The sequence below is a fragment of the Seriola aureovittata genome, chromosome 24 (genome assembly GCF_021018895.1).
Source record: "Seriola aureovittata isolate HTS-2021-v1 ecotype China chromosome 24, ASM2101889v1, whole genome shotgun sequence".
Lineage (NCBI taxonomy): Eukaryota > Metazoa > Chordata > Actinopteri > Carangiformes > Carangidae > Seriola > Seriola aureovittata.
The window spans coordinates 8,413,636-8,432,565 of record NC_079387.1 but is presented as its reverse complement, the minus strand read 5'-3'; the positions used below and the strand labels follow the sequence as shown (position 1 = coordinate 8,432,565).

The window sequence follows — 18,930 nt, the reverse complement described above, 5'->3', positions numbered from 1 at the left end:
AGAAAAAAGTCCACAAAATATAAGTATGTACGTTTTCTAGTTTATTCTCCAACAGAGGAAGTTAAAGGCACAACACAGCTAATGAGCTTCATTTTAGTCTCTTTTGGACCATCTTAACTTTGTTTAACATTCTGTTTTAATGTTTTTTTAGGAGAATATCAAATGCAAATAAAACTACAGATTACTTTTTACCTGAAAAACATCACAGAGGAGGTGAGGTCCTCTTTTAGCCCTGAAGGTCTTCCTCTCAATAACACATCACAAGCAGCAGCTTTATTTACAGTTCTCCTAAAAGATGTATATATATATATATGTAAAGGACAATAACAATGATTTAGCATTAGCAGATTAACAGTACAAACATTTAGCATTTTATGCAAAGCTCAATAACCAGTTTAGGCTGCTGTTAGTGAAAGTCCCCAGTTTTTCACATTAAAAGCTTTCCAGCAGCGCAGCGGAAACTTTATCTCCAGACATAAACACGGATATTTTGCAACACACCTTTTTTAACATTCAGTGCCAGTGTTTTTAAATTTGTACTTAATATGTGCAGAAGGCAAGTATGACGTTTAAATGCATACAATAATTTGCTTTAATGCAGGAGCTGGTGCTTGTAATGGAGTATTTTTACACTGTGGTACTTTTACTGAAGGATTTGAGTATTCCTTCCTTCCTCTGGCTTTCTTCTTTTGTGGTGGTTTTCCGTCAATCAGTCAATCCAGCTTGCCACAATTTCACCCTTACAATTCACTTATACTCCCTCATTTGGACTCTACTCTCCTTCATCTCTGAGCAACTTAAATCCAGAGAGCTGTAAAATACTGTCTTTATGCACTTTATTATATTATGCTTTGCAGTGAAGGGGATATCAAGCTTAAGCACAGATCACTGACTAATGTATTTCTTCAGGCAAAACTGATGCAGCATAGTTGATATAAATATTTATAAGTTAAATATTTATATCTCCCCGCAAATTGGTCGCTGGACTACATTTTTAATCCCGCAAGAAGGAGGAAAAAAAAAAAAAAAAGATAAACAGGACGAGCGTTCGATTTCTCCAAGTCATGTGTCCACTTCTCGTGCCGGCTCTGCTGATACTTCATCATCGTGAGAGATATTTAGATATTCAGTTTTATTCTCAGATCCCTCTCATCCACACCGCCGTTCCCCTCCTCCCCAAATAAACACATCCGCCCAGAATGCTTCGCTGTTGCTTTGTCCTCCAGGCAGCCTCTGAGTGATGCTCCTTGTGTGTGATGGGCAGGAATAAGGGTAAACACGACCATTCAACCAGCGCTTAGGGGTGGCGATGAACTTCTGTCACATGTGTAATAAACAAAACAGTGCGGCACCTGCGGATATGAGTGGCATTTCGAGGATTGCTTTGGTGTGTGTGTGTAGCTAATTTCATAAACATGCTTTTGTCTTGTTCGTTCCTCAGAATCAAACAGAAAGACCTTTGAAAGAAACAAAAGGAAATCATTTGCATACCTGGCTGTTTACTTGAAGTCTGCCTGTGAGGAAGAAAATGAAAAATGGTGCAAACTGTCGGCTCTGCTTTACTGAGCATCTGGCCTGAGGTGCGATCAACACCTGTGTGTCTCAGTAGCAGCCGTAGTGTTGATCCATCTGACTGTAGTGTACTGCAGTAGAGTACAATTTGAGCCTCCAAATTAGCTATTGGCAGTTCCTTTTTGCAATGTGCTCGAGGATATAAATAACCGTCGGAGAATGTAAATCACACTCAATCCAAAAATATGTCCATCATGTTGAGTTATGAGAGAGAGAAGGGGTGTGATTTTTGACGAAACTGTCACTTTCACTGTCACTTTCACCTCATTTGCTTGAATGGGAAAGTGGTCTCAGACTTTTGTTCCCCGCTGCGTACAATATAATATTTAAATTTGAGGTGCAGTAGGTTTTAGCTAATGTGTGCTCAAACTTTGATATAAGATTTATTGTTGTTTGCAAAAATGCATCCAAGCAGTGGAAGATGGAGGGGCTCGGACCATTTTATATATTTGTAAATGAGGTTTCATATATATGTTTTTGATGGCCAGAAAATCAGTTTTATTCATTTATCTCTATATCTGAAGTAGTTTTGGTTTGATGAATCTGCAAACCGCATTTTCCCCGAGTGAAGAGAAACCTGTGAGGAGGTCACAGAGGCCACGTCCATCTTTATACAGCCTGTTCTAAAACCCACACATTATTAGCACCAACCATTTAAATGTGTTAAAAGTTAACACCGTCTTTGTTGTATTTTCCAAAATGTCACCTTGGCAACCACTTCATCTTTCATCATGATGGTTAGAAAATGGCTTAAGGCAGTTGAGCCTTTATTAGTTTCAGTCTCAAATGTGCCTTAATGAAATAAAATGCAATATTGAAGCCAAACCTAGGAGTAAGAGTAAAACAATACTAATATCAACAGCAGTGAAAGGATTGTAAAGTTCTTTGCTTTAACACACAACATGCAGCTCCTCTAGTGTATCCATCTCCAACAAGCAACATGTCCTTAAACCTATTTTGATACCGCCAGCTGTTTTCAGTCTGTTTGAAAAGGTGTTTTTTTTATAGTCCATCAAACACAAATAGCTCATAATTAATTTACAGGCCGATAAAAGAGTTTCACTTCAAACACTGTGCGTTGATTCTGAGGGAAAAACAAGCGGAGGAAGAGGAGGAGGATGAGGAGGAAGAAGAAGAGGGATTGAATTAGGGAGGAAACGGGAGAAGGAAATGGAAACTAATAAGAGCAAAGTGATGAGCGGTGAAGAGGGACATGCTGGAGCAGGAAGCAGACGGACAGAAGAGTATTTAGTCATAATGTAGTTATTGCTATGTCAGCTAATCGATATCAGCTGACTCAAAATCATATTCACCAGTCACATTTAATGAACACAGTGAGTCAGTCCGTATAATTAGATGCACACGCAATGCTGCAGCTGCTGGTTGTGCTTTGTTCCACCTGCTACGTGCCATGTATAGGCTCTGATGATTCATATACTTATTACCGTCCTTGGTGATTGCATCTCTTGCCTCGTTGCAGTTCGTGCATCTTGTTAGGTTCTGTTCTGTACAACCCCGGAGGGTGTCACTCCTCGTCGGGGAGCATCCTGGTTGGGATGGGCAAATATTCACACAAGAATGTTGAAACTGGATGATTCTGTTGTACCGTCCAGTGCCAGTGTTTTCAAATTCTCACTTTCACTATAATATCTCCCCAAGGTTACTAAAAAACGTCAGGGAAAGATATTGGTTGTGGCAAATACCAAAGATCAAGGAAAACTAGAATCACCCCCTCGTGGTTGTATCCCTCCGCCAACCAGACAAGTTGCAGGAATCCGGAATTACAGCATTGGATAATGGTCAGAGGTGTTTTATTGACCTTTCACCTTTATGGATATGAAATGTCATCACTTCATTTTATTCTCAAAGACATTAATAGACAATAGATTAAAGACATAAATTGTCATAATTAGTGTTTGAATTTGTGAGTTATGGCCAAAAATGTGTTTTGTGAGGTCACCACGACCTTGACCTTTGACCTTTGACCACCAAAATCTAATCAGTTCATCCTTAAATCCAAGTTGACATTTGAGCAAAATTTTGAAGAAACTGAGATATCGTGTTCACAAGAATGGGATGGGCGGACAACCCGAAAACACAGTGGCTGTCGCCAGGGGCGGAGACATAAAAAACACCTTCTTGTCTCTAGTTCTGATCTGATTCAAGTTCACACTGACTTTTTACAAACAAGCCAAAAGCTGACTGACAGGTGATGATTAGACAGTTTTACTTGTGTAAAACTGTCTAATCTCAACACTGAAATCTCAACACACCTCTGTTTGAACTCTTTTTCACCTACTGATGGATCAAGGAAAATCCCAGCACTCATGTACTGACACACACACACACACACACACACACACACACACACACACACACACACACACACTGTTTTTTAGTAAGTAAATTTGGCAAAACCTGTGAAGCAAGCATACAGTAGAACGAGACTAAAGTTGTGTTTGCAAGCTCAAAAAAACAAAAGAAGTGTAACAAGTGGAGGAATATTGGCGGAGGTTTGACTTTAGTTTTGAACAGGTGTCACCCTTTTACAAAGGTCACATGTGACAATTATGTAAGAAAGAAATGTTATCAAGCCACCGAGGTTTCTCATCCACCTCAGAGAATGCAATTAAGCACAGTGAATGCCGTTTCATTTTTCTGAATTAACTCATGACGCCGTCTTAATGCCGTCTTGGCGCAGGCGGCGAAGAACAACGACCTTCTGCACTGCAATCAGATAACCTTTTCTTATGAATTTTCAGCCTCACTCTCCCGGCACCTAAATGAGTCACATCAACGAAGGTCAAGCATGGAAAAGCTGGAAGGAAAAAAAAAAGAGAAAAGACAAGCCGGCACACATACACGCTTTCACATGCGCCCCCACGCACTGAGACTACATTAAAAGGCACTTTAAAGTGGCGTTTGACATGTGGAAAAAGCACAAATCCTCTGTTCTGCTGTATGAGACAAAGACTTCTCTGCCTCAGCAGTTATTTTTCTTTTATCTGAATCGTATCAACTGCACACTCAGTGCTGCTGAAGTGATTCCACTTGAGGAGGGTAGCCACTGTCTTCTCTGCTTGTGGATTGGTGGAAATCAAAGCAGTATTTATCCTGAATGGCTCCAAATTGGTGTTAAATCTTATAAATAAGTTCTTTATTTTCCAAGCAACAAGTAACAGGATCATATTCAGAAATATCGCAAAGCATAATAATTGAAGGGCCCTCGAGTGAGTCCCAAGTGCATGATATCAGTTATTGTGTGTATAGAGTATCATCACATAAATACATGGACGTTTACCCATCTTGAAACTCCTTGTCACCGTGTCCTGAATTGATTTATGCTCGCAGTGATGTTGAAATGATTACAGTGTCTGGGATCTTGAGGCGGACTGATTAAGAAACTGTCTATGCTTTTGTTTGGGTTTGTTCGGAGCCGGCCCCTTTCTCACTTCACATGTATGTATGTTTATTGAATCAGAGTATATGGCAGAATGAGGTGTCAAGTAATCAGTGTCATCCTGAATCAACCCCCTTCTGCGACCAGTACATACTGCATAAACATACTGTATCTGTTGTTAAATTCATCGTATAGAGACAGACCTCCGCCTCATTAAGTTCAAGGAAGTGTTAGATATTTGCATAACAAGCTCTACTTATGCTACTCTGCACTTCACTACATTTTAAAGCACATAAACAATATTGCACTTTTTACTCCACGACATTTATTTGACTGCTATAGCTGCTAGTTTGCATTGCGTGAACTTATCCAAAGTCACTGTGCATCTGCTGATAGTGTTTGCTGTTTGGGTCAGTTGCAGTATTAATAAAACACTTGCTGGTTTCAACTGATAACTGACTGTAGGTAAAGTGGAAGAAAACAAGACAATAGGGACCAAGGGAGTAACAACTAGGTTAAGTACCAGAGGGAACCAGTAAATTACACTTGTTAATTTCAGGCTGTGTTATGTAAGATTTTCCACACAAAACATCTGACCCGCTTTTTAAAAATATAATGCATTGTTCAATGCACATAATCTCCTTCTTATTTAATGTGTAACTGAGTCTTATTTTCAGTGAAACAGTCTGACATTGCAGTAAGAATATTCCAACCTGTTTTCAAAGGTTGTTTTCTTTTGAAAGACAGTTTTTAGGACATAATCATGCACAGAAATGCCTCCATGAGGTTGGAGCTTGTGAACAAACTGCCAGTAGTTCAAAGTTTCTCTACCTTAACCAAATATGAGATAATACGAAATGGTTTATCGCTCATTATAATGTAGTTGTAAACAGATATGAGGGCTTTTCAATGTTTTCATTGATTATATGTTCATGCAGCATCCTCCATTTATGGATATATTTGCTTACCCCATCATGATGTGTTATAAACCATGTATTAATTGACAGCCGTGAGTTCCCACCCCCAACTTTGGCCGACGCCTCGTCAACCACATTAGAGGGGAATATCTCTGCTGCCGGGCTGCTCAGTGAGTCTGGCTCACATTCTGGCTTGACAGCGCCTCTCCAAATTAAGACGTGCTTTGCAGCATATTCCAACTAGAAAATATTAGAAGGCATTACACACTGTAGCTGTAAGTACAAGATGTGAGGGCTGCTTCTGTTCACAGGTTTCTCACTGGCGGTCTTCACCTTTCCGGTTAATTGTCAGTAACAGTAATCTGAAAGTAGAGTAAAACAAATCCCCCAACAGAGTCATGTCAGTTAGGAAGGATTTAGAAAATTATGTGGAACTGATGGAAAACTTAGTAAATGTGAAAACTGACAGTTGAGGAGTTTCACCTAGAGGCTGCGTCTGACATCGCATGACTTTTCCTGCGAGATTCCTGTGATATCATGTCAACGCCAGATGCCTGAGAACGTGAACAATATATGTTTGAGGGGATGTGACGTTTGCGTTGTGAGGATAATGATCTTCGTTTGCCGATTACGCAATTTGTCACAATTTGATTTTAATACTGTGGATTTAGAAAGTAACCAACCTGCCATTTTTAGTCTGTGCATTAACATTAACATGCAAATTTATAGATATAGGTGTATTTTCTTAAAGGTAAGAGTTGGAGACATTATTTAAACAATCTGGCTTTTAGGGGATTCAGATTGGTGCTTGTGAGAGAGTCAGTATCCTTCCCTCCAGTCCTTATTGTAACAGCCTCATCAATGTACATTGTTTATCTGTTCTGTTTTTGTGTGTTTTTCACACACAAACACAAGATCTTACTGCGATTTCCTGGATGAATGAAGGTTAAATCCAAACCACTGATCTTAAATGTGTCTCCACCCTGGAATCAAACCGATTCTTTAACATGACTCTGCTAAGTAACCCGTAACAGATTTCCAGACATTATCAACAGGGCATAAAGCAAAAATCAGCAGCGAATATTGGACAGAAATGAAAGGAGAAGCAGAGGGAGGGAAACACAATGATCCTTTTCATGTCTAAGAGTCTCCTCTGAAGAGGGATGGAGCCTTTGATGTGTCTTGCCTTCGTGTGTGTGTGTGTGTATTTGCACATCATAGACAGATAGGTAGTCTTGCAAGTGTGTGTGTGTGTGTGTGTGTGTATCTGTGTTAGTGAATCCGTGTGTGTGTGTGCGTGCTTGTTTGTGTTCCTTGTAAGTAAGTGTCCTCTGCGCAAAAATAGCTTCTTCTGTCTTTTGGGGACATAGGTAGAGCCGTGACGTTGTTCAATCTCTATGGACTCAATTATTCAGTGAGTCCGTCCCCGGTTGCTGTTGTACTGACGAGGTTTAAGTGCACGTAAAGGTTGGGTCGTTTTGTTGGGAAGCCAAAAATTACAGGGGATAAATAAAACAAGAATAGAGACTCAAGTCAAGGGTCCAGCATGCACTGATTTCCCCTCCTGTCTTCAGGACTCTCCCATTCATATTCACAGCCATGATTCAAAAGCAAATTCAAGTTTTTCAACTGATTTACCTTTAGCATGCACTGACGGGCTTTCAGATGTATTTTAAAGAGCCATTAAGGAACCGTTCGTGCGAAAACACACCTGTTTTATCAACCTTAGTCACACAAGTGGCGCTGCAGGATATAGATACCCCATCACCACTGATGGAGACGGCAGGAAACGTCTGTACTTACAGGAGAGTTGAAACTTGAGAAAAAAAAATCATAAACAGCTGCTTTTTTTTTTTTAACATCTTGAAAATAAAATGGTCAATACTGATCAATACTGATCAATACTGATCAATACTGACGGCTTCATGTTGCAGCATTATCAAGAAAAAGTTAAATAAAGAGTACAAGAAGAATTTAAAACATGTTCTCGTGCTGCTCTTGTCCAAGTCCCCGACACAGCCACAAAAGAGACTGTGTCACAATAATTACAGTGTTGATAACTCGCTCCTCGTTTGGAGAAAAAACTGTAAACAAAATAAAAATGCTCCGCGCTCGATCACGGCAAATCAAAAGCACGGCTGTGATGTATTACCGTGGCCTGCTATGTGTTTTGGGTCAGTAAAAACATCTTGGAAATGTGCGTGCTGACTAATAGATGCAGGATCTGTGTGCCAAGAAGACTGCCAGATTGATGGTGTGCCAATGAGAATAATAATCTGTCCCCTCCATCTCTGACTCACTGTCCCTTCTCTTTGTCTTTCTCTTTCATTTAATTATGGAATGATAAATGTGTTCATTGTCGATATGTCGGGGACTCAAGTATCGGCTAATTTGGTTGGCTTGTCTTTGCAGAGGACGACCTTGATCTCAAACCTGGATGAGGAAGGATTTGTGGAAATAATAAATGAAAAGGAGTTTCTGTCTTCGGCAGCCGAGCCTCCACCAGCAGCACAAAATGAGAGTAGGGGAAATAAATAAATAAATGAATGAATAAAAAGAAACTCAATAAGCAGACGTGATCAAAGAGGAGGGGAAAGAAGCAGAAAACAGTGTTTGGAATCACTCACACAGAAGTTGTACTTCAGCGGGTTTATCAGTCCAAACAATAAAAGGCACAAAGGAAAGCTGTTCACACTCACACAAGTACAAATGCGTGCACACACACACACACACACACACACACACACACACACACACACACACACACACACACACACACACACACAGGCAGAGTGTGCAAGCACAGACTGCTCCTTTATCTCCGACCAAAAACACTGACTATAAAATCGTACAACCCAGACACACACACACACATACACACACGATACAGACACACAGCAGCTTTGAAATATTGCATTTGTCAAACAGGGACGTTTTCTCTTGGCTCGGGATGACATCCCTTCAAAGATTATTCATGTAAACACATTTGTCAGGACTAATGTAGATGGCTGCCTGGGTTAGGGTTAGACCAGTGCTTTACAGCAGAGAGCCACAGACAGGCTGGGGAAGACAGAAACTACTGACAGGCAGACTAATGCATTACTCAGCTTTTGTCTTTTCATGGGATTTGTTGATAATAACAAATAACAGATTTACCATCAGCTGTATGGTGATTAATTAGTGAAAGCTAATATGAATTGCCACCAGTGAGAGTTGTCATTTTAACCAGCAGCTGCCACCGGAGTGTTTTATAACGCTACTCTTTGCTATGGAGAAAGAGAGATGAGGTTGAAGATTTGATAAGAGCATCAGCGCTTTGTGAATCTGTCCATTTTGTGTCAGGACTCACTCCATTGTGCAGAAAATTTTCACATCCACATGCTCTAATTTTCACATATGCTACAAAATGTGAAGCCCACCACAAGCAGCCTATAGTGGACAAACAGAGCAAAGTGTAGTAAAGAAAGGATCTGCATTTGATCGGCTTTATTTTAGCTGATGTGATCCTTTCAAGGTTCCAGATATTATAAAGGTCTCTGTCCATGTGTAGTTTGATTATAGATCAGGTCTAAGTTCTATATTAATACTGATCAAAGCCTCAGTCCACAGAGAAATGCACACAGCCTGTATTCAGAAACTGAGCCTTAAAACCAGCCGTCAGGACTTCTGGAACTTTGTGATGTCACAACAAAGCAGTCACCAAGCCCCGCCCACCTGGACCCACCATCCAAACCTTTACAGGATTTGGTTTCTCTGGGTGTTTTTACCTGAAATGTTATATTTTTATATACGATCACTCAGAAAACAGTGAGCCAATCAGAAGAGAGGCTCAGAGCCTCCTCTCTTCTGATTGGTTCACTGACCTGTTGTTACTAAAGCTCCAGAGAGAAGCCTGAGAGAGGAGACAAACCATCATCATGCTACACATAAATTATAAGCAACATACTGTATATCAATTGAATGTGCCTGTGGAGATAAACTGTAGATTCTGAGAGAAACTTCAATGTTATAAGCCTGTTAACTTTCTTTACAATAAATCTATAAGACGTATTGAAAACCTATGTGAAGTGCAACCTCTCCAGTGCACCCAGTGACCCCATTGCAGAACACACTGTCTCCTTGCATCTAGATGAGCTTTTTGCTGTGTGTGTCCACGCATACAGTCCGCTATTTCCCAACACTGATCTTCATGTACTTCATCAAACGTGGCTTTCAATGGCCAGCCATCACACCTCTGAGAGAAGGGGTCACAGCACATCTTTACATCATTAAACCCTTAATTTGCTGCCGGCGAGGAGCACTAGATAAAGCATCTGCATGGGTTCTACACAGTGACATGATGACCAATCAAGCCTTGAGCGATTTCCAGTATCTATATAAAAAGATGTAGTACGTTTTCTGTGTGTGTGTGATAGGTAGCAGAGCTGCGACGCGGCTGTCAGGCGGCCACAAATGGCAGGCCAACACTTCCACAAAGGTGAAAATGATCTGCTTTGACACTTCAGTTAGATGTGAACACTGAAGAGCTCTCTCTGATGTTTAAAGGAAGTATTTCTCCTCTGGCTAAGAGCAGCAACTCATGTCCAGTGATGAAAACGCTGTAGAGCGCAGTCTATTTTCTTTCATATTTAAAAAGTACTTAAAAAGTAGTTTTTAGCAAACGTTACTCAAACTGCAGGAAGTAGTGCATTTATTGGGGACTATTTTCAGCTGCGGATTAATCCACATTTGGTGCTGTAGTGAGTATTCAGTAGCAGGACGGTGTGTGTGGCACTGACCCAAAAGAAACTACAGTCTGTGTGTGTGTGTGTGTGTGTGAGTGTGTGTGTTCATGGTAATAAAGCAACATGTCGCTGAGTTCAGCAGTGGAGCTCGGAGCACAGAGGAATGAGACATATCAGGATTTGGATATTACAGTATTTATAGGATGTCTTGTAATCAATGCTGACTTTAAACACAAGACATGAAACCTTTGCTTTTTCAATATCTAACCATAATCTTTCCCTCACTTCAACCAAACCTAGCAACAGGATGGCTACGTCACACTCTTTAGATTTAAAAACTTCAGATGGTTTTACATCTAAATCTATAATTACGCACAAATTAGCAGAGGTGAGGCCGCTTTTTCTGTGAAGCAGAAGTTCCAATCTCTTTTACTTGCTGCTGCTTTCTGCTTTATATCATTGTAAACTGAGCATCTTTGGGTTTTTGACAGTTGCTTGGCAAAGACAGGACATTTGAAGAGGCCGCCTAGGGCTCTGGGAAGCATGTTTCGGTGTTTGTATCGCTCGTTTCACTGTATTCAAAAAAATAATGATAATTAATTGCAGTTCAAGGAATAACGCAGTAGTTTTTAAGGTTGATTTTGATATTTCTTGATCAATATATTTAAATTTGACAATAAAAAAACAACAAATGGTCCTAATAATTTGCACACTGGGTTGATAGATACTGGCATGCTCAATAGTAGAGCGGCAAATTCAAGATGCCGCCCACTCACTGGCTCAAGCAAAGATGACAAGAACATAGTGTTGTTGTCAAAGTGCGTCCATCTCCGTCAGTTAATTTACTGGCTGTGTTATCTGAGTCTCGCAGCACCAGCTATAAAAGCCCGGCACTTTTGCTTGACTTTAATGCCGCTAATGCTGTTTAATCACTCAACCATTCATCACAGTATGTCCTAAATTACTATCAGCTTCATTTGGCATTGCATCATCTCAGCCAGTGCCCATTACCATCGGTGCAAATGAAGAAAGATAATGTGTTTTGTTCAAAGGCAGATGAGAAGCTTCCTGGAGTTTGGCTTCGTCGCAGCACTGGAGACAATCGCTTTGCGTGGGTGTGTGTGTGTGTGCGTGATCAATATGGATCATGAATCTAATACACCCTGGGGATTTGACCTGGTTTTCTAATGGGGAAGTCACACAGACACCATGATTCACACACACACACACACACGCAAAGTTCAGAGAGAGCGAACACGCTAAATGTGGGTCTCAGGACACGATGGATTGGACTCGAGTGAGAGGAGGAGTGCAGTGCAGTGCAGTGTGAACGCGGAGCTTTAAAAGAAGAAGGCCAGGCCGAGCCGTGCCAGGCCACGCTGAAGAAATCAGTTGTTTTCTCTCGGACAACATTTCCACAGAGAAATGGATAAAAATAAATAAATAAAAAAAGAGAAGAAACACAGAGGTGAATAGAGAGACAGAGATAAAAGAGCTGTGACTTTGCACTAATTCCAGAGCAGTCAACCCCGGAGGCGGCTGGAGATTCACAATCCACTGACCAGCGTCCATCGTCCCTGACAGGGTGAAGCCAATCAGCGCTTACACAGAGGAAAATCACTGGAATGTCACAGCGGGATCCCGTTCTCCTCTGAAACAAAGTTAGGGCTCCTACAGCGAGGCGAGCCCAGCCATGCCCCACTGACCCACTGCAGGAGTTTTTAATTCACAGCAACTCTATTACTGCTGATTGTGTGTGGAGTTGTCCTATTTTCTGGAAGCTGCACTCACTTCCTCTACAATTTAAACTTAAGAATAAAAACTTGAACACAGGCGAAGAGTAGATGATTTGTAAAGATGAATATTTGCAGTACAAATGTACAATGTAAAATTATCTAATTTAAAAAAAAAAAAAGGCTAGAATAAACATTTACATAGCTAGTTTCAGTTAGAAATAGAAACAAGGACATCCTGAAAAAGCTCATCTCTGCCAACAGTTTCAAAGTGTTCTGAATTTAGAAATGGGAAATTAAGGGGGTAAGATACAGTTTCTTAATCCCAATGCATGTAATTCCAAGAGTTATGTCCTGTCGGTACTTTGCTGTTGTTGTAAATGATGCAGTATCTGTTAGGCCTTGTTTTAATTCGGTGTTGTAGCAGGGATATGTATGGCTTAGCAATAAGGTGAATATCCAAAACTAAAAAGCAGCAGTAAAAGTTTGGGGGGGCGAAAAGTTCACAGATCCTTAAGATTTGGATTCAACAAGTGGTGACCCCCGACTGGTGCACATGTTTTGGCATCAAGATAACTGGTCCGACTGGCCCCACTTCTTTCTTTAGTCCTCACCATGGGTGTTATTTTTGATTACACACTTTAATTTGAGCCAAACCAAACAAAATCTGCGTTCTTGTGCTTCAAATCAAGTTTATTATTCTTATCTTTAAAAGTTTCAATTAAAGTGCAAATTATAAACGGCTTTATTATTGGTGGTGAGTGAAAATGCTGCGTTGAGATTGGGCTGTTTTTGAGGAACTAATGTGTCCTTGTTCCTGTGCTGCACCTCTGTCAAGTGCTGCACACAGCGGTACTGTGGCACTGTGCTTAATTGTTACACAGCTTCTTTGAGTTTGCCAATCTGATTGGCCAGTACAAAGCAGTCTAAAGTCTGTTCAGACGTCTCTTTCATATTCAGCCACGGGCGTTTTGATGATTTCTCTTCAAATCAGTTCACTTCACCAGAACGATGTTGCTCTGTGGCGCACACAGTCCTGCTTTTCAATGTAAGCTTCAGTTCTGTAGCTGTAGTTCGTAACAGAAGCATTTTATTGGTTTGATCTGTAGCTTCAACTGATTGATATCTTTAGCGAGCACCCATGTAATAAGGATCCTGCAGGAAGGAAGTCATCATGTTAAATAAGCCCCTTCAGTGTTATCAAGAGCCTCCCTTTTAATTGCTGAATCACCCCGCAGGGATCTCAGCTGGAATAATGACCGGTTTGCTATACATTAATCTTTCATTGTGCAAATCACAACGCCCAGGAGAGAGATGACGTTCAGTTGTGGAGATATTTACTGTGTGCCTTCTGCTTTTGTCAGACCTTCGTAGACTTATGGTCTATTGTATTAACAAATGTAATGTTCGTGTAGTTATAATCCTTCAGATTATCATAAAATCAAACTCAAACTGCCCCCAAACTCCCTCTAAGTGGAGTCCCAGATGATATGTACTGATGGGCTACATGTGAGGCGTTCGGGGGGGGGGGGTCCCCCAGAGTGTAGGATTGCCACTGTGATTTTATTTAATAGATTCCTATAGTCCTATACAGAAGTTACATTTACATTCAGTATTGACTCGTTTTTCCATTTCGTTTACAGGAAATTATTCCTCATGTAATTCAGTTTACACATTATCACACTGTTGTCAGCCTTACTGTTTACTGTTCACTGTCTTTCCACCGTGTCAGCGCTGTATTAAGTTACTGCTATACACTGAATTAAAAGCATAACCGCAGTGGATTTGTCACAGCGGTTACGGTCGAGTTAGATGGAGAGTTGGAAGTGACAGTCAATTATTGACTGACTTCACTTTAATCAGAAACACTGCTCTGCTGTATTTCTGACGCAGTAGCTACTCAGTGACTGTTTCCCGCCTCCACAGTTCTGGGACCTGTGGTATTAAAACCGCATTTGTTGTTACCACGGTAACCGTGGGTATCGCCACATCAGCCAGGACTGAGATATTAAGGATTGTAACTTGTGATGGAAGAAATATTGAGATCTTTTACTGTAAGTAAATAAACTTAAAGTACCAAAAGTAAAAGTACTAATTTCCGGCCCAGTATAATATATATTATGTTACTGGATTACCTCACATTAAAACTGCAGTTGGATAATTACTTTATATAAGAGCATAAAATAGAAATACTCCAGTACAAGAAGTACCTAAAACTGTACTTAAGTGCAGCACTCGAGTAAATGTGCTTGGTTATGTTCCACCATTTGTTCCCCTCTCTCTCTTTTTCTGTCTCTCTCCCTCATGTGAATTAATTAATAATAGTTCAGGAGAATACAACCAGTCACACAGTCTACAGCTACTACAAAGTCCACAGTCTTTACAGAAGCTTCTCCCGTTGGCTCCTCAACGTCCACAGAAGGAAAACAACTATAAGTTCAACTACACCATTTGGCATCCCAAATTGAATTTGCCCAATTGCACTTTGGGAGGAACCCTGAATGTCCTCTGCTAAATGACTGCATAGTAATTCATGACAACTGATCAGTTGTTATATGTTCCACTATGCCAAACATGTGTCTAACAATAACAAGAGAAACAGACTTGCTTTTTCTTACTTGCCACTAGATAATAAATTGCATTATTTTTGCAAACTAAACATAATAATTTCTGGCAAATAACTGTAATAATAACATCAGATTGCAGAGACATTGCACATAATGCACAGGAAGGAATCAGTGCAGCACAGTGGTTCGTGCAATAATTGAGTGTTTTTTTGTCATTTAATTCTGAATGTGCAGATCTAATCTTAAATAATGTACATTGCGGGCCTGTGCAGAAAGTAGAAAAAGGCTAAATTACTTTTATATCTGGAAATATTTGATGTTGCCTGGCAACAGTCGCAACTTGGCATCTGGTGATCTGGTAAGTTCAGAGATAAAGCGCTTTAATTAACGTGTCTAGCTCAGTTAATATTGGCAAAGCAATACATTTATAATGTTTTGGGGGAGAATTTTCAAGCATAGGAATAAATACAATATCAGAGCCTATAGAGAGCAATTGTACAGGCTCTTAGCATTATACATAATGAAAGACTGCATTCATTTAGTGTAATGCACTTCACTCAAAGCCTCACGACAGACTGCTTCTTCTCTCACATGTCTGAAAAGTAGCTGTTTTCTCATCACCACTCTTTCAGTTTCAGCTTATAGCTATATTTTATGGCATCTGATCAGGCCTTGTATAACAAAATATACATTGATTTATATCCTGGTCTCCTTCCAAAACCATTTTCGCCCTGTAATCGAACTTGTTCTGGGAATTTTCCAGAAATTTCCAAATAAGAAATACTGTGAGAGGTCTTCTCCTCTCCACAGAGACACAAGCCGCTGTCTGATTTGATTGCAGGGAGCTTTCCGAGCAGAATTTCTATGGCTCATCTGAGTTTTTTAAACTCGCTCATTTGCTTAATCCAAGCTGATCCACAGGATGTGAACAAAGAGTCCACACCTGTTTTTCCTGTCTTTCCTCTGCCACCGAAACAGCTGGTGAGGCCCGCATGACCTCCAAATACAGCGTGAGAAATGGCAGCACTCATGTATGATGATGCTAATGTGAGACAATGGACAAATGTGTGTGAGTGTGTGTGTGTGACTGGGGAAGGACAGCAGGTGAGAGAGAATGCTTTAACTCACCATATCGATGGATGACACAGGCCCGATGCTGTTGACATATATGCCCACATCGATGACTGTTGGTTTCACTGCAAGAGCCAGAAGGAAGACGAGTGAGTGATGGCAGCTGCACATATTGTAGGTGGGACACATGTGAGATTTATACATGCAATCTCTCTGTTTTGTTTGTCATCTGTCAGTGTTTTCATCCTGCAGTTATGTGTGACTGAGCCTGCAGTGTGTCCGTGACGAAGAATCAAACCGGTAATCTAGTTTAAAACAATGATTGTCATCATTCACGGTGTCACCTTGACACAAAAAATGAATCTATTTCCTTTCCGATGAAGGCAGAGCCATTCATCCATCCTTCGCTTTTGAAATCACAAACGCTCCATCGTGCTTCCTGGAGCAGTTACTGTGTTACCATGGCAATTAATAGCATTTCCAGTGAGTCTGTAGGATCTTGGCTAATTTTGTTTGGCAATGATATTTGAGTTGGTTCTAGGAATCAAAAATTAATATGTGGAATCAGATATGTGGAATGGAACCAGCCCTAAAGGATCCAGCTAAGTTTCTTTGTTTAGTTTCATGACTGCTGAACAGAAAACAATGATGTCTAACAACACTAAATGTGAAGATGCTTGTAGGAAGAGGCAGAGAATGTTTGCTGTTAGTGAACAAACATTTCATCAAAAATTTATATCATGAGTTTCATGCATTATTCTGGCTGCATGTGTTTTTTTTGTGTTTGTGTTTAACACTTATGTGGTGATCTGGATTTTACTAAAAGAAAATGTGTTGCTTTTTCATCATGAAACTCCATATCCTTGTTTTCTTTTTCCCTATAAACAACTTGTTTTCTCAGAATACACACATACACCACCTCCACAAATGAACTGAACGTCCTTCAGTTTTCTATTTTTTATTACCGCACAGAGAACTGGTGGGTTTTCTTCTCACTACCTCTCCTAAAATCTATAGGAAACACACACACACACACGCATGTATGCACACATGCGCGCACACCTGATAGGTGGTGTTTAACATGACATCAGGGCTGCATGGCCACAACATCACTTGTGATCACAGTGGGTGTCAGTGTGCCGGTGGCTCCACCACTTTCACACATTCATGTTCGATTGTAACAGCTTTTACCATCAGAGCTAGTGTCAGCTGTGCTTTGTGTTTATTGAAAATAAGCAAATGTTAGCACGCTGACATGTATGTTGCATGTAAGCATTTAGCTTCACACGCCGCCTCACAGAGAGCTGCAGGCTCTGACAGCATATCACAGCAGAAAAACAAATGTCTTGCGCTGAGCGCTCTGCATTGTTCAGCTCAGTATTTACCACTCCTTAACTCCTGGTGCCACTGTCCAAAATGGCACCACCTTAGGTAAAATCCTCAGTTCATCCAGCGTTCATGACTGTCTGTGCCCGCAAAGGTCACTGCAGCTCGGGTAAAAGTTCAACAAATGTAAGCGTTCGGCACATCCCCACCCCACTTAATGTCTTGTCACCAAAAAGCATTTTCCGTATAACCTGCAATATAAATGAGACATTTGTAAAACTGTTGACAACCTCGACCTGTAAACATGGTCAGTTATCTTTCTCTCTATTATGAATTTTTAATTGTTTTATATTTGTAAACGTGTCCCGAGCCTAGAAAAGTCAGTCTTATTCATCAGAGTGTAAAGTCTCTGGGCGGAGCAGGAATGCAAGGGAAGCACTAATGTGCGTTTGTAGTGGGAGACAGATAACACAGAAGCAACGGAAGAAGTAAATACCAAACAAGGGTTAATCTGTTTCGTGACATTCAATCCCCTGAATCAAGATTAAAAATATTTACCACGCACCCTTTCTGTCTCACTGTTGACACCACAGGATGCTGAAATGCTGACATTCACACACACACACACACACACACACACGTTTGTCTCCATTTTGAGTGCAATTGAATACGGAACGACTGCAGAGCCTCTTCCAGACAATAGTGTAAATGCAGGTTGATCTGCGTTGGTTACAGCACATATTATGAGGTTAAGCGCTGAGCATTTGTGAGAGCTCTTGTACGTCTAGCCGCTGTGAGATGGTGTAAGAGTTGGTTTGTGTTATCGGCCAGCTTATCGGACGTGTGTGGAATCTGCTGCCTGGCTGTTACATGATGGGTGAAGCGAGGAGGGCAAGTAGCTATTGATTGTAGTTTTGTTTGCCAAAGGTTAGAAGTTCTGCAAAGCGGTGTATTGTCAAAAAATTCTCTGTGGGAACTAGAGTCTTTGTGAAAAAGACCACAAAGAAGTTAACTCAAGGGTGTTGGCTGCATTGTGTGCACACAGTCTGTATTTCAGAGATCCACTCGCAGCACTTTAGTGAGTGTTTAAAGGCAGGGAAGATCTTGTTTCCTCTTTTATCTGCACTGCATAATTAAATTATTAAGGTTTCCACAGTGTCACACTGCAGCGTTGTTGCTGCCTTGCCCTTATTAGATATCAGCCTCACTGCAGACTCAGATTACAAAAACTTCAAAGCCCAAACAATTATGATCAACTTTGCATGTTCTTTCCTGGAGAAAAGGTGCCTGTAGCAGCAAGCTTAACCCCCCAACCTTGATCAGTGTGTTCACTATCCGAACAAGAAGAGTCTGTTGTTTTACAGAGCAGCTTCCAGGTGAACGTCTGTGCCAGAATGAATAAGATGCGAGTTGATGTTGTGAAAGAAAAAATGTTTCAAAATAAATCTTTTGAGCACAAATTGAGGTTAATAGAAAGGTGAAAATAGAAGAAACAACACTTGAAATTGACTATTACTGTTGCTATTTGGATGTCTATAGACAGGAGCACTGTCAATTAAGAGGACTAAACAGATGACAGTTTGCATGTAATCTAATAATGTTGTTGTCACATGTCAGGGG

The 18,930-nt window shown here is 40.6% G+C and overlaps 2 protein-coding genes across 5 annotated transcripts in view; one reads left to right on the top strand and one right to left on the bottom strand.

Moving 5' to 3' along the window:
• The window catches only part of LOC130165656 (gamma-aminobutyric acid receptor subunit gamma-3-like), a 77,539-nt gene that overhangs the window by 36,860 nt on the left and 21,749 nt on the right, over positions 1-18,930 (bottom strand). The window contains exon 3 of the mRNA XM_056371108.1: positions 16,042-16,109. Within this exon, the coding sequence (XP_056227083.1) occupies positions 16,042-16,109 (68 nt within the window). The remainder of the gene's footprint in view (positions 1-16,041; positions 16,110-18,930) is intronic.
• cfap221 (cilia and flagella associated protein 221) overlaps positions 1-18,930 on the top strand; it is a 130,185-nt gene that overhangs the window by 93,388 nt on the left and 17,867 nt on the right. Inside the window, exon 26 of one of the 4 annotated variants that reach the window (XM_056371103.1) lies at positions 8,302-8,778. The exons of the other annotated variants lie outside the window; for them this stretch is intronic. The gene's annotated coding sequence lies outside the window, so the exon portion shown is untranslated. Of the gene's footprint in view, positions 1-8,301; positions 8,779-18,930 lie in introns of those variants that run through there. 4 annotated transcript variants of the gene reach the window in all.